Below are 15,762 nucleotides of genomic sequence, written 5' to 3' on the forward strand. Positions count from 1 at the left end.
ATTAGGGTGCCTGCTCAGATCCCCCTTCTACCCAGTTACTCTCATACAAATTGTCAGCCCTGCAAAGTAGCCCAAACATGTCAGTTACACTCCTACTTAAAGTTGGACCAAGAGAATCAGAAATGAGAGAATGGATTCAACTGGACGAGCCTTGAACAAGACCCCCGTGATCACCGTGCCCTCAAGGAAGGGACAGGTTAGCCTAGCAAGCGCCAGCTTACCTCCTTGAGAAGCCCCACTTTTTTCTTCAGCACCTCACATTTTCGCAGTTTGCAGATCTGGTGCGTGCGGCGGTTGGTACAGCTAGTGCAAGCCCCACAGTTTTCCAGCCGCCGGCAGGGCTCACAAGTACCACACCGTTTCCGTTTCTTCCGGCCATCTCCACCCCCTCGGAGTTGGGACTCACTCCCAGCCATGGAGAGCTCAGGCCCCGGGAAGCCCCCTACCATCACCTGGCCCTGAGGGAAGTCATAAAGGCCTGGCAGGTCCGGCTGGACGGCCAGGGGCACCTGAAACTGGCTCATGATGCTGCCAGAAGTGGGGGCATAGGTGCTGGGGCAGAACCACAGTCCAGTTTCCCGCCACCTCCAAAGGCCACCAACAGGTCCTTCTCGCCTAGAACAGCCAAGAATCACAAGGATGAAGGCAAGTGGCTTCAGTCTCGTGGATGGATGCCTCTTCTCAATCCCTCTTCACCTCCTCTGCAGCAGTCTGATCGGGCTCCGTAGGGGGCCACTCTCCCACCTGCTGGGGCCCGGGATCTGGGGAAGGACACCAGCAGCAGTCCCCAGAAAAGGGATCATCTTGGCCCGGTGGGTTCTTCACCCTCACCCACCCTGGACCCAGGCATGAGGTGAGCAGGTAGGGTGTGGTGGGGGCAGAGCTGAGTGAGCAGTTTCTCCTGGTATTTTTCCTCCAGGGTCTGGACGCTGGAGAAGGCAGTGCTGCCTGAAAAAGACAGAAAGGGGAAGCGCATCACTCGGAGCTCAGGGACAACTTTCACGTGTCACTTCTTCCTGCTTCTGGGAAGAGAAAATGGGGGAAGAGATGGGGCTTGCTCAAATGAGGTCCTACCCAGAACCTCAAGCAGGACGCACCCAGCACCCACTCCCTATCTGAGGGAGGCGGCCCTGGACTACGAATTCAAGGGGGTGGTCAAGGTGAGATTTCTAAGAAAGTTGCCCTCCTCCCATCCCCCACGGGCTGGTGAGAGTTTCACCAAAATTCCCCCACACACCCTGGCTGGAGGCCGCCGGGCCCTCCCTCAGGGAGCTGAGCTTTCAAAATAAAGTTTGCTGAGAGCCTCGCTCCGCGGGACTGCCCCAGCGCCCCCGGCACGGAAGCGGCCTGGAGGTGGGGGCGCGCCCGGGGCAGCCCGCGCGCGCGGCGCCCGCCGCCCGAGCGCAGCCCGCCAGCCCGACTGGGGAGTGCGGCCCGCGCCGCCTAGGGGCGCGGGGAGGGGGGCGCGCTCGAGCCGCGGGCCGGGCCGCGCGCGCGCCGCCGCTCGGGCTCCTTTGTTCTGGGGCCTCCGCCACTCGGCTCTGGCGGCTTCGCAGCCCCCGCCCCCGCCCTGCCACCCCCGCCCGGCTCCACCGCACAGCGCCCCGCAGCACCCCAGTCCGGCCCCCTGCACCGGAGGAGCGGCCCCCCGCCGGCTCCGGGCCGCCCCCTCCCCCTCCCCCGGGCCGGGCCCCCAGCGCCTCCCGCCGCCCCTCCCCCACTCCGGAGCCGGAAAGGCACCGACTGCACCGACCTGCCCGCCGCCTCCGGGGCGGAGCGCACAAAGGGGCAAAGTTTCCCGGCCCGCGCCGCCGCCGCCACCACCGTCGCGGCCGCCGCCGCCGCCGCCTGGGGCGCCCGCCTCCCGGAGCGCCCGGCCCGACCGAGCTCGGCGCGCGGAGCCCCCCGCCCGGGCCGAGGAGGGGACGGCGCAGGAGGAAGGAAGAGGCAGCGGCGGCCGCGGCGGCAGCAGCAGCAATGAAGGCGTCCGCGGGACTCCCCGCCCCCCGCGCACCGCGGCACGTGCTCGCCCGGGGACTCCCCCGCCCGGGAGGGCGCACACGTGCGGCCCCGGCGAGCCCCGCCGGCCCTGCCGAGCCCCGGGCCGGGCGAGAGGGGGGTGTTTCCCGCGGAGGGGAGGGGTCGGGCGGGCGGCCTGCGAGCGGCTTGGGGCAGGCTCCGGCCCGGCCGCCGCTTCTCTGCACCTGCAGTGGCTCCCACCCACGCGGTCGGCCCTCCCGGGACACGGCCGCCCCCTTCGGGCTGGCCACCCTCGCCCTCCGGCGGGGCTGCAGCCGGGGCCGGCGAGGCGGGGTGGGGCACGCGGACCTTCCAACCTAGGCCCTCGGCCGAGCCGCGTTCGGTGTCCCCACTTCCTGCCACTCCCTGCGGGCCAGATCGGTCCGGGACGGCCCCGGCGCTCCTGGGAGGCCTGAGCGCCGGGCCCGACTGATCCCCCTGTCCCAGCTGCCGCTGGCTCATTCCGAAGCAGGACAATGGGGGACATCGCGCGTTTGCGTACCGAGTCAGCCTGGCCGGCAAGAAGGGGTTGCTCGGGGGCAGAGGCTAAAGGCACCCTCGCAGGGGTCACGGCCGAATGCCCTGTCCAGGTGGACCCCACGGCCCTGCCATCGCCAGCCTCCCCCGCGCCGCGCTCGGCTCTTTCGCGTCGAAAACAAAGACTAATCCGATACCCCCGCCCTGCCTCCCGGAGGAGGGGGAACGGGCGCGTCGCGGAGGGTAACTGAGGAGGACAGCGTTCAGGAGGGGCTCGGACAGCCTCGAGGGGGCCGTGGCGCGACTGAGCCCTAAAACCCGGCGCAGACACTTTGAAGAGTCACCCTGGGCTATGTTCCAGGCAGGGGGTAAGGGGCAAGGCTCAGGAATATTTCCAAGTTGCCAAACTGCCCGTTCTCTCTGCTGCTTTTTTCCCTCACCTGTTGTGCAGGCCAAGTTGAAATTCCAGGTTAGATTAATTCAGCCCCACCCATCTGGCCTGACTGCCAGGCTGTTGCCTGCAACTGCTTTCCACCTACCTGGGTTGCAGGGGAGCAGGGTGGGTCTCTGACACACACGCGCATACACACTTGGGCGAGTCCTGGCAGAAACAGCCACAGGACGGACTGGCCTGACCAGTTTGGGCGGTGCTCACGGAACCAGGTACCTGGCAGGCGTCGCCGCCCGGCTGCAGCTAACAACTCAGCCAGAACTGGAAAATGAGCATTCGGCCGGCTATTTAGAAAGAAAGAAAAAAAAGTAACTGATCTAAAGTAGCGCTGTCCAGAAAGAAAGCCCTAGGAGGTAAAGCAGCCCCGGTTCTGTCTGGAACTTCCCTCTGATTTTGACAGCCTGCTCCAGGGTCCAGGTTGTCAGAGAGGGAGTGCCTGGGGGTGAACATGGCTGCAATTTCTGCTTCCTACCATGGCCTTGGGGCGGAATGAAGAGTTTCTGTTAAGGGTGGTAAGACTAGAACCGAGACGAAAAACCAAGGGAGTGTAATTTTCAAACAGGGGAACAGGTTGTAGAGTCGTAATTGTTTTTGATATATTTTTAATAAGTAACTTTTAATAAAAAATGCGTATAATGAAAACGTGGAAAATACAGATACTAGAGGGGAAAAATCACCAAATTACAACCATATTTAACCATTTGCTACATTTCCTTGTAGCCTTTCCTATTTGTGGATTTACTCACACTAAGTATACAATTTGCCATCCTCTTTTAACTTAACATTGTACCATAGGCATTTCCCTATTTGGTATACAGTTTTCAGAAAGTGTGACAGTGAGGTGAAGAAGATGGCTCAGGAGCCAGAGAACTCTGGCTTCCAAACCTGAATCTGCCACTTAAAACAGTGTGACCTTGGACTAGGTACTCCATCTTCGAGGGAATCCAAGTAAAGGACTTAATATAGGGCTCAATGAATGACAACAACTAATATTATTTAATCCATATGACAACCTCGTGAGGTAGGTACTATCATCAAACCCATTTTATGGATAAGAAAACATTAAATAACTTGCCCAAGATCACTCAGCTAGTAAGTTGTGGACTTTCCGAGGAGCCCAGCAGCCGTCCTCTGGTATTCTGTCTGGGTAAATGGCACCAGCAAGTTACTGTGTCATTTACTCTTCACCAGCAATCTATGAGAGGGTCATTTCATAAAGCCCTCTCGTTTAGGTAACTGGGTGAATGCTGGTGCCATTCACCATGACAAAATGCAAAAGGAAGGATGCCTGGGAATGCGGACATCCGTGTGGAGGTGAGTGTGCAACTGAGGGGATGAGGCCTGGGCTTGAAAGAGATTTGGGCCCCATCAGCGAGCTGACAGCGAGGCCTCAGGTGTGGAGGAGCTCATCGGGGGTGGACATGGGAGTGCGAGGAAAAGGCTGCCAGGACAGAGCCCCAGAGAATACCAGGCCATGAGGGACAGGAGCTGAGAAGGGGCCACCAGAGAGGTTGGAGGGAACCCAGCCAGGCTAGAGAGCTGCCTGTCAAATCTTCCCAGCCTCTGGAACCTTACACTTCGGCAGTCCCGTTGCTCATTCGTTCTGCCTGGGGAAAACCCTTCCCACCCCACCCGTTCTCAGCTACCCCTTGTACCTGCCAAATTCCCACTCATCCTGCAAGTCATAAGTGCCAGTTCTTCCATGAAACCTTCTCCAGCTGCTCAGACGATTCCAGAGCCCCACCCACTCTCCCTCCACAGAAGTTTGACTCTCCCTCCCTAGGAACAGTTATCTCATCGTTGCTGGGCACTGGAATGGTTTGCATGTTTCCTTCTCAGTTACTACAAACTCCTGGAGGGCTAGCACGCTGGCTTTCACCTCATAACCCTAGACCTAGCACCCAACCACTGTGTTGAATGAAGAGATGAGGTGAGTAGAACCTGATGAATGACAGACCTCAATAACACTGAAGACCCATAGGCTTCCATAGACTTCTTTCCTGCCTGCTTTACGACTTGCACAAACTGGTCAGGGGCGCCCAAGATAAAACAGCCTAAATTCCTCAGGTCCTGCCTTCTGGTTCTCAAGTCTCCTGGGCTGCTGCGGCTATTCCCTATTCACACTGCGCTCAGGGCAGGAGAGCAGTGGGGGTGTGCGTGGGGACGGGGCGAGCCCCTCTCTCCTGGGGCTGCATTAGCCTAGACTCAGTGGTTCCGCGAAGAGAGCTCCAGCACTGGCAGCATCACCATCTCCTGGGAACTGGCTAGAAATGCAAGCTCTCGGCCCCATCCTAACCCCACTGAATCAGAAACTCTGGGGGCGGGCCCAGCAATCTGTTTTAATTAGCCCATCAGGTGATGTCAAGTTAGAGCAGCACTGGACTACTGCAAGCGGGGGAGAAGCAAGTTCAGCACCCAGGCGGAGACCTTGATTAGGCCCCGAGGCGCATAGAGTAGACAAAGGGAGAGAGGCTCCTTTTAGGAGCGGGTTTGGTGGGAGCCACCCCAAGCGGCCAAGGGCGGAGCCTCTTTTAGGCAACTGCTCCTGCGAGGTCAGAGCCGGGCTGTGCTGCTGCCCCCAGGACTAGAAAGGGAAATCTCCTTGCTAGAGGAGGAAGCCCTAAGGACTCAAGGGATGATAGGGGTGGCAGGGGCATTTCCCTGGATGCCTGGAGCATGGAGGGAGGGCTGTGAAATAAGGAGCCTTTCCTACCCCATAGATGAGCTGAAGTTAATTCTGCACGGGGAAGGAAAGGGGCAGGAAGCATCATTGGATGTGCAAGCCTGTGTTTCTTCAGAAGTTAACACATGGAACTAACACTGTTGGATGCTGCTGAACTCTCAGATGATTGATGTGACTAACCTCCTCTGAGGTACTTGACCTGTCTCCTCTTCAGCTAAAAAGTAATTTGTCCTTATTTAAGAATGAGATTTGTGTATGGTGACCTTTTACAGAAATGTAAATACATCCCGATATCCATACCTGGGCTTGGTTTTAAAGACTGAAGGTATTGGGAGGTTTATTTGATTTTGGATGTGTTACTTCTTTGGTCATGTATTGGCTAACCGTATTATCAACTAATATTTGCATAGATCTTTCCCTTTTCAAAGCACTTCCACACACATCCTTCTGTCTGCACAGAGTGGCAAATACAACAAATGTGCAAATGTTAACTTTCCTTATCTATGACATAGTTTTTATTATCATCACTATTTTACAGATAAGAGAACTGGGGCTCAGTGAGGTAATTTGTCCAAGGTCATTCACTACTACATGGCAGAATCAGGCCTACAGTCCAGGACCTCTAAAATTAGCCCACAAATGCTAGAGCTGATACTGGGCAGAAGCTGGCATTTTGCTCTCGGGAAAGGGGAGGTTCATTAGTGGGTTGCTTGTGGACCTGCATTGGTGAGTGTGAACGTGTAGGATATCTATGCTATGTGTTTTTGGGTTTTTTGTTTTGGTTTTTTGTTTTTGTTTTTGTTTTTGTTTTTTTCTTTGAGATGGAGTCTCACTCTTGTCACCCAGGCTGGAGTGCAGTGGCACCATCTGGGCTCACTGTAACCTCTGTCGCCCAGATTCAAATGATTCTCCTGCATCTGCCTCGAGTAGCTGGGATTACAGGTACCTGCCACCGCGCCCAGCTAATTTTTGTAGTTTTAGTAGAGATGGGGTTTCACCATCTTGGCCAGGCTGGTCTTGAACTCCTGACCTTGTGATCCACCGCCTCGACCTCACAAAGTGCTGGGATTACGCGCCCAGCTGCTATGTTTTTAAGTAGCCCTGCAAATGTTCTCATGTTTGATAGCTAGTTTTGTGACTGCATTTTGAATTTAGGTTGAATCAAATAGGCTTCATTACTTGCAAGGAGAATGCAAGGATACCCATCATAATGGAAGGAATACCCAACAGGGATAAAGGCCTTGGTGCCCCTGAGCCTTGGTTGACAGGGTGTATCAGTCAGGATCAGTTAGATTGTGCTGGAGTAATAGACAATCCCCAAATCTCAGTGGCTTAACATAACAAAAGTGTATTTCTCAATCACGAAACGTGTCCATTATGAGTCATTAGGAGCTCTATTTCCCGTAGTCACTCAGGCATCCAGGCTGCTGCAACTGGACATGCATCTCCTCAACCCTGAAGGCAGGAAACAAGAATGGGGCAAATCTAGCACTGGCTCTTAAAGCTTTTACCTGGAAGTGACACATATCACTCCCTGCTGTCATCTCACTGGCCAAAGAAAGTTACAAGGGGGCAGGGAAGTGCAATAAGTACAATCCTGCTATGTGCAGGAAGGATAAGCGGAAGTATTTGGTTAACAGCACTAACACACAGAGAGTGTATGTGAATGTGTGGTGAATGTATATGTGTATATTTGAGGTATGTGCAATTACACATACTGCCCATTTCCAGAGCATTCCTCCTTCCTGGCAACGCATGTTAGAGATTCCTACTGTAAAGGACTGTCATTCCTTGCACAAGAGCAGGTTAAGAGATTTTAACTAAAGTGAAAAAAAATGGGAGTTGAAGGAAACATGGTAGAAGAGGTGAGTGGCTGTGGGACAAATTCAGTAGAAATTCGTTTGTAAATAGAGAAAGAAATCCAGTAAAGGAAGGTACTCAGGGTGTATGTGACACAAGGAGCCTGCCTACTAAAGGAAACTTCTAAAACAGCATAGCTTTAGCAGAGGCGTTTCCTGCCGCCTTGCCATTAACTCTCACTCATCCTTTCTGGTTAAACTCAGGTGACACTTCAGGAAGCCTTTGATAATCTCTTGAGATTGGGTAAGGGGCCCACCAATCAGATCACAGGCATGCCTGGGTCTGTCCTATCCCCTCAGCTGTGGACAAGGACCGCATCTTACTCAGTGCCGGCTGCTATATAGAGAATGCATTAGAGGAGGGTGTCAGAATAGAGGCAGAGAGAGCAGAAACCTAAGTGAGAAAACAAAAATGATGGTCTCCATTAGGGTAGTGGTGGTGGGGAGGGAGAGAGGTATCAAGAAAGATTTATGAAGTCAAATCCACAAGACAAGGGCATAGGAAGGGAGGTTTCTGGAAGAACAACAGGGTAGATGGTAGTGCCAGGGGGCCCAGAGAAGGTGCAGGTTGATGAATGAGGTCAGCAAGAACACATCCCATTTGAGGTCCATTTTGACAGTGCCCACAGAGAGACCCAGGAGCAGCCCCTGTCACAGCCTGAGATTCCGGTGGGGAAAACCAGGTCCTATGAGCTGCCTCTTGGTTAAACTCCAACATCAGATCAAGGTTAGTATTTTCTTTTTTTTGTTGTTTTTTTTTGTTTTGTTTTGTTTTTTGTTTTTTTTTGAGACGGAGTCTTGCTCTGTCGCCCAGGCGGGAGTGCAGTGGCCGGATCTCAGCTCACTGCAAGCTCCGCCTCCCGGGTTTACGCCATTCTCCTGCCTCAGCCTCCGGAGTAGCTGGGACTACAGGTGCCCGCCACCTCGCCCGGCTAGTTTTCTTTTTTTTGTATTTTTTTTAGTAGAGACGGGGTTTCACCGTGTTAGCCAGGATGGTCTCGATCTCCTGACCTCGTGATCCGCCCGTCTCGGCCTCCCAAAGTGCTGGGATTACAGGCTTGAGCCACCGCGCCCGGCCAAGGTTAGTATTTTCTTGTTTAAAAAAATATCAGGCTGGGCCTGGTGGCCCATGCCTGTAATCCCAGCACTTTGAAAGGCCAAGGCAGTCGAATCACTTGTGCTCAGGAGTTCAAAACCAGCTTGGGCAATATAGTGAGACCTCAACTTTACAAAAAATATTAGCCAGTGCAGTGATGCACACTGACGTGAGAGGATCACTTAAGCCCAGGAGGCTGAGGCTGTCAGTGAGCCAAAATTGTGCCACTGCACTCCAGTCTGGGCAACAGAGTAAGACCCTGTCTTAAAAAAAAAAAGGCCAGGTGCGGTGGCTCACGCCTGTAATCCCAGCACTTTGGGAGGCCGAGGCGGGTGGATCACAAGGTCAGGAGATTGAGACCATCCTGGCTAACATGGTGAAACCCCCATCTCTACTAAAAATACAAAAAATTAGCCAGGCGCAGTGGTGGATGCCTGTAGTCCCAGCTACTCGGGAGGCTGAGGCAGGAGAATGGCGTGAACCTGGGAGGCAGAGCTTGCAGTGAGCTGAGATAGCGCCACTGCACTCCAGCCCGGGAGACAGAGCTAGACTCCCTCTCAAAAAAAAAAAGACACTAAAAATATATATATATATGTGTTGGGGGAGGGGGAAACACAGAAAATACACATAGTATAAAAGTGGTGAAATTCCTGAACTACACATCATAGGAATCCATTCAGAACAGTGCTTTATAGAAAGAGCTGAGCATCCCTGCAAGATTGGTTCAACTTCAATTGGCTTGTCTCCTGATCTTGTTTCCATGTGTTGCTTCTCTCCCATCTCCTGCTAAGTAGGAGCCTGCTTGTCCCATTTGAGACTTGAACATGATATCAACCCCTTTCATCTTCGAGGCTTCCCTTCTTCATATCCTTTTGTGGGTGAGGATTGAGCCCCATTTGTAGGTGCTTGACAGTGCTGGGGCACCCATCATCAGAGATCCTGTTCTTTCCACTTGGACGTTGTGCTCCTCTCCCCCAGGATGTCTTCCCCATTCCCCATGCACGGAGATGCTCCCACTGGTTCCTCGGGTTCCATTTTCAGCTCCTCCGTGTACCAGTTTTTGACTGTAGGTGAGGTAATTCCCCCTTCCTGGCCTCCTTCCAATCTCTAAAGATGGGACTCATGATACCTTCTAAGCAGACTCCTTTGCAGGGGATCGAATGAGTCAACCTATGGCAAAGTCCTGCCTCAGACCTTGGTGGACAGTAGGCACTCAAACTGTCCTATACTTTCATTTCCATTCAGTCCCCTGATTCTTCCTGCCACTTATCAGAGAAATGGTCTTACCCTAGTCTAGCCATATGTAACCATGACAACCAGAGTTAAACTATATACAATAATCAATGCAGACATTATGTATTACAGAAGGTCATTGGATATAATGGCATTCAGGTGCCCAGGATGAGGTTTGCTATTAAGTAGGAGCACCTATCCAGCCTCCCCAGGTGGAGACAGTTTGCGAAGTGCCTCCCTTGTTCTCTCTCTGCCTCCATATTCAATCAACACTAGGTGGTCCTACCAGCTCCAGACTAAACTGTCCTGAACTGGTACCCTTTCTCAGGCTTCCTGCCCTCCCCTTTTCAGCCTGCCTCCCTTCCCCTCAATCTGTGGTCTCCCCTCTCACAGACACGGATTTCATTGCCGTTGATTCAGACCTCCTGGGCGTGGGCAGGCAGGGTCCTGGAATTTAGATGATGAGGTGTCTGGGCCATCCTGTAGCCAGCCAGGAATAAAAGTTTCAAACTCCTGCTACTCAAAGTGTGGTTAGTCTGTGGGCTTGCCGCAGCAGTACCACTGAGAGTTTCTATAAGTGCACTATCTCAACAGGCCTCAGAGCTACTGAATCAGAGTTTGTTTTTATTTTCCCTCAAGAGACAGGGTCTTACTCTGTTGCCCGGGGTGGAGTGCAGTGGCCTGATCATAGTTCACTGCAGGCTTCAACTCCTGGACTCAACTGATCCTCCTTTCTCAGCCTCCTCAGTAGCTGGGACTACAAATATGTGCTACTCACCCTGGACTAATTTTTATTTTTTTTTGTAGAGACAGGGTCTCACTATGTTGCCCAGACCAGTCTCAAACTCCTGGCCTCAAACCATCCTCCCACATCAGCCTCCCCAACTGTTGGGATTATAGGCATGAGCCACTGCACCTGGCCAGAATCTGCATTTTGACAAGACTTCCAGGTGATTCCTAGGCACCCTAATAATTAAGAAGCTCTGCTTTAAAATCCCTCAGAAGGTAGGGTTAGTTAGGGTAGAGATGAAAAAGGACACAGGCATCGCTCGTAGAGCTGGGAGAGGCCTTCTTGGAAATGCCTGCACTAATGGATCGAGTCATAAGGTGTTACACCACCATCATTCTGGGGAGATAAGCTGTATTCTCAACATTGTACTATTTATCTGCTAAACCAGGGAGGAATGTGATTAGCAGATGTCTCAGTCTTCTTGCCATTCTTTAGGACATCCACATGACACTCAGCCATCTCAAACCACATTAAAACTGAATTTTAACATCCAGCCTCTGGAAAACATAGTGAATCAAAAATCTGTAAGATACACCAGGCGCGGTGGCTCACGCCTGTAATCCCAGCACTTTGGGAAGCCGAGGCAGGCAGATCGCTTGAGGACAGAAGGTCGAGACCAACATGGTGAACCCCCTGGCCAACATGGTGAAACCCCATCTCTACTAAAAATGCCAAAAATTAGCTAGGTGTAGTGGTACGTGTCTGTAGTCCCAGCTACTCAGGAGGCTGAGGCACCAGAATTGCTTGAACCCGGGAGGCAAATGTTGCAATGAGTCCAGATCGCACCAGTGCACTCCAGCCTGGGTGACAGAGCGAGACTCTGTCTCAAAAAAGCAAAACAAAACAACAATAACAACAACAACAAAAACCTGTAAGATAGAAAATAGGGTGTTAAAGACCGAAAGAGGCCAAAGGAGAACTGACAGATTGGCCACTCCAACAGGAGCATGCAGTGAACCAAAGGCATGTGTGCGAGGTGCTGGTGGCCATTCAGATCCATAGACCCATGAGCAGCTTCATGGCTGCTAGAAAAAAAGAGGAAGAAGGACAATGAAGTGCAGGAAGCCTGGAAGCAACTCATGAGGTCTGGGTGAAGAGCTTAGGTTTGTAAGCACATGGCTGATCTGTGTAGAAAACGTAAATGCAGTGGTTTTTTGTTGTTGTTGTTTGTTTTTGTTTTTTAATGTCTCGGGGGCACAACAGGGAGGGTGCCCCTTGGCCATGAGAACCCTCTTTGAAGGTAAACAGGTAAATTCCTTTATGCAGCATGGTGCCAGGTCTGCTGCTTCCTGTGGGCGCTCCTGGGACAAGGGCACCAACATTAAGACTGAGAGAAAAACCATAGGTTTAGGGTTGTCAGATTTAGCAAATAGAAACACAGGACTTCCAGTTGAATTTGAGTGTCAGATAAACAACAAATAATTTTTTAGTATACATATGTCCCAAATATTACATGCCAGAGTAGCCCTACTCAAGAGCAGAGCCGGTCCCCAAAGCACTCGACCAGGAGAAACTTGAGCTAAAGGAAAGTCTCTCCCCAGGGCTGAGAGAGCCCAGCGGTACTATTCTAAGACCCACCCTATTTTTGAAAACAGGATGGAAATGGGCTTTGTTAGTTTTGGGGTGGGGCAGTCTTTTGTGAGAGGCTATGCCATGTTGTTTGCTTTGTAAAATGTTTTGCCCTGCAAAATGTTTTCTACATTATCCTGTATTGGGCAAGGTAGTTCAAGGAACATATACTATAAAAGTAATGTAGTTTTGATAATTCCAAGTCAGATTCCTATAGGAGATGGACAGTTTCTTAGTCCGGAACAATAAAATCCCGTGTAGCCAGATAAACTGCTTCTATATAACCAGGCATTTATTTATTGAGACCTGTAGAAGAAAATATTGGTAACTATTTACCTCATCAAGGAACATTTCTAAGCATAAAATCAATAAATCCTTTGTATGTCAAGAAACCAAATTAAATGATAAACTGAGGGAAAATATTTACAAGACAAACAGGAAAGGTGTTATATACTTAGTAGGTAAGAAAAGATGGACACTTGAAAGGGAACAAAAAGGCAAAGGATGTGAACATTCACAAAAGAAGGAATATAAATGGCCAATAAAGACATAAAAAGTCCAGGCCTGATGTGGTGGCTCACGCCTGTAATCCCAGAACTTTGCACTTTGAGAGGCCTGTAATTCTAGCACTTTGGGAGGCCGAAGTGGTCAGATTACCTGAGGTCAGGCATTCGAGACCAGCCTGGCCAACATGGTGAAGCCCTGTCTCTACTAAAGAAAAATACAAAAATTAGCCAGGCGTAGTGGTGCTCCCCTGTAATTCCAGCTACTCGGGAGGCTAAGGCTGCAGAACTGCCTGAGCCTGGGAGGCGGAGGTTGCAGTGAGCCAAGATTGTGCCACTGCACTCCAGCCTGGGCCACAGAGCAAGATTCCATCTGGAAAAAAAAAAAAAAATATATATATATATATATATATACACCTTTTATATATACAAATATATATTACATATATAAACTTTATAAATAACTATAGCAAACTGGCAGATCACAAAATAAAAATACTCAGTTTTGCAAAGACTGTAAGGGTCTAAGTACAAGGATCATCTTGGAGGACTTATTTATGACAGCAAAAAAATAAAATAAATGTTCAACATTAAAGAATGATTAAGGCCAGGTCCATGGCTCACACCTGTAATCTCAACACTTTGGGAGGTCAAGGCCTGAGGATCACTTAAGCCCAGGAGTTTGAGACCAGTCTGGGCGACATAGGGAGACCCCATCTCTACGAAAAAAAAAAGAAAAAAAAAAATTAGCTGGACATGGTGGGTGTGCCTATGATCCCAGCTGCTCTGGAGGCTGAGGTGAGGATTGCTTGAGCTCAGGAAATTGAGGCTACAGTGAGCCATGATTGTGCCACTGCACTCCAGCCTGGGTGACAGAGCAAAATAGCAAAATACTGTCTCAAAAAAATTACATCAAATATACGTGAAGATTGGAAGCAAATATATCAAAATACAAACATTGGGTCTCTGGATTATTTTTGTTTTCTTCTTAATACCTTTTCTTCCCTAAAATTTCTACAACAAAGAGGTAGTAGCATTCCTGTCATTGAAAAATAGAAAATTATGTTTGAGAAAGAACACAAGTGGAACATTAATGCCTTTAAGTAGGTCTTTGAGAGAGAAGGAAGTAAATTCTGATCATTCTCTAACAGAATGACCAAGACTTTTCGCAGTGGAATCACCTAGAGAACTTGAGGAATACCAATGTTAAGGCCCCACTTCCAGAGATTCTGGTTGTATGGACCTGGTGCCCACCCCATGGGGTTTTTGGCAATGTCAGGTCATGCCCCAGGGCATGCAGGAGCGATCAGGAGTTTTGGAGTTTAGGTCCCTGTGGCCTGTTGGAGGAGCGCTGCAGGAGAAACGGCAAGACCTGATTTCAAGTCTAGTAAGTGGTCCTTTAGGCACATAATTTAAGTGAATCTTTGTGTGTCTATCTGTAAAATGAGAATATTTAATGTCTACCACAAGAGTTGTGGCCTCAAGGAGAGGATAAATGAGGAAGTACTGTGTGAAATAGAAAGCATATACAAATGTCCTCTTGTTAGAACCTGGAAATTCAGACTCTAGCAATGACCTTTGATCAATGGAATATCCTTGACAGCACTGGGACAGATGCAAATAGGCAGGTTTGTTTCAAAACTGTCCATCTTATAATTTGATTTGATTTGCAGATCTTTTAGGCAGGTGCTGTCAAACGTGGATGCCTGGGGCAGTCCTAGCCAGAGGGCTCATGAGCAGGGGACAGCAGCCAATAGATCTGGGTTGGTTCAGATCATTTGGTCGTTCCTGCTTTGAAAAGTGACTGGCCTCCAGGAGTCAAAGCCTTGTTCTCCTGACAATGTGCCTTTGCACTTTTAACAAACACACCAGAATGTCTACTTCCAAATAAATGTTCTTATCTAAATTATTTCCTCGTGAGGTTGTATTACCATAGCTTAAAATGTCTTGGGAATTCCTTGTTTGAGATTGCCTTTTGTCTAAGCTACATTTTTTTTTTTTCTGGGTATTTTCAATCAGTGAATTTATTCTCCATCCTCTGAAGAAGAGCTTAATTTTAGAAAGCAGCCAAAAATATCTTTCAGAACCAAACCTGGTGATTAAGGTGGTAGTCTAACCTAGGTAAGACATTTTATTTTTTAAGTAGAAAGGTCACTTGTAAGGTACGTGTGTATCTATCTTGCTACTCACTGTACTCAGTGCCTGACATACAGACACTCAGTGTGTCCTTGTGGAATGGTGAACAGAGCCTGGCTCTCCTGGGACCCACAAACTGGCTCCTAAGGCAACTCCGAAGAGGTTTTTGAGCAACACCAGCCTATTTGGCACTAATCATTCTTAGCCCGTATGTTGATTTGAATCAGTCTCTTTCCTTTATAAGTATTCTACCTCTATACCTTATGCGTTTGATCAAGGAGAAACTGTGGTAGTTCCTTCTACCTTACTGAGGCTAATGCTGGATTTAGTCTTCTAAAGCAACCACTAATCAGTGACGTTGGACAAATCCAGGCATTTTTGGAATTATTTTGCACGCCAACCCAAACCACAGAACATCTAAGCATGTGGCGGGTTAATAAGGACAATGCCTGAAACCCAACTCACTTTTTCACACAATGATTTCAAGATGCTGACATTAATCTTGACTTGCAAATTGACTAGCTGAGGTCCACACTTCCATGCCTTCATACATGTGAGGTGTGCAGAGTTAAGCAGCTCATAGGCAGGGCAGCAAGCACCGGCTTGAGTGTCAGGACACCTGGGCTATTCCAGCTGTGCTGCTAACTAGCTGTGTCTGCTTGGGAAAAACGTGTCTCACACACTCCCATCCGTACAAACACACCCTTAGTCCTTATTTATTTACTTACCTACACAATGATCTAGCACCATTAAAATCATCATTCTAAACTGAGAAAAGGCAGACAACAGTAGACACCCCACCGGCAAGGTCCTGCCCAAGTACTGGGGAGATTTGTGGAGCTGCAAAAACCAGTTTGAGGCCAGGCTCCGTGGCTCACGCCTGTAATCTCAGCACTTTGGGAGGCCGAGGCGGATGGATCGCTTAAGGTCAGGAGTATGAGACCAG

General features: G+C 50.2%; 1 protein-coding gene across 2 annotated transcripts in view; it reads right to left on the reverse strand.

The window, feature by feature from the left end:
• The window catches only part of TET3 (tet methylcytosine dioxygenase 3), a 119,963-nt gene extending 117,965 nt beyond the window's left edge, over positions 1 to 1,998 (reverse strand). The window contains exons 1-2 of one of the 2 annotated variants that reach the window (XM_050754367.1): positions 1,754 to 1,998; positions 222 to 948 (exon numbers count right to left, since the gene is read on the reverse strand). In XM_050754367.1, coding sequence (XP_050610324.1) covers positions 222 to 524 — 303 coding nt within the window. In that variant the 5' untranslated portion in view covers positions 525 to 948; positions 1,754 to 1,998. Of the gene's footprint in view, positions 1 to 221; positions 1,252 to 1,753 lie in introns of those variants that run through there. The other variant, XM_050754365.1, reaches the window with a different exon arrangement.
• Positions 1,999 to 15,762: the final 13,764 nt, after the last annotated feature.

The sequence above is a fragment of the Macaca thibetana genome, chromosome 13 (genome assembly GCF_024542745.1).
Source record: "Macaca thibetana thibetana isolate TM-01 chromosome 13, ASM2454274v1, whole genome shotgun sequence".
NCBI lineage: Eukaryota > Metazoa > Chordata > Mammalia > Primates > Cercopithecidae > Macaca > Macaca thibetana.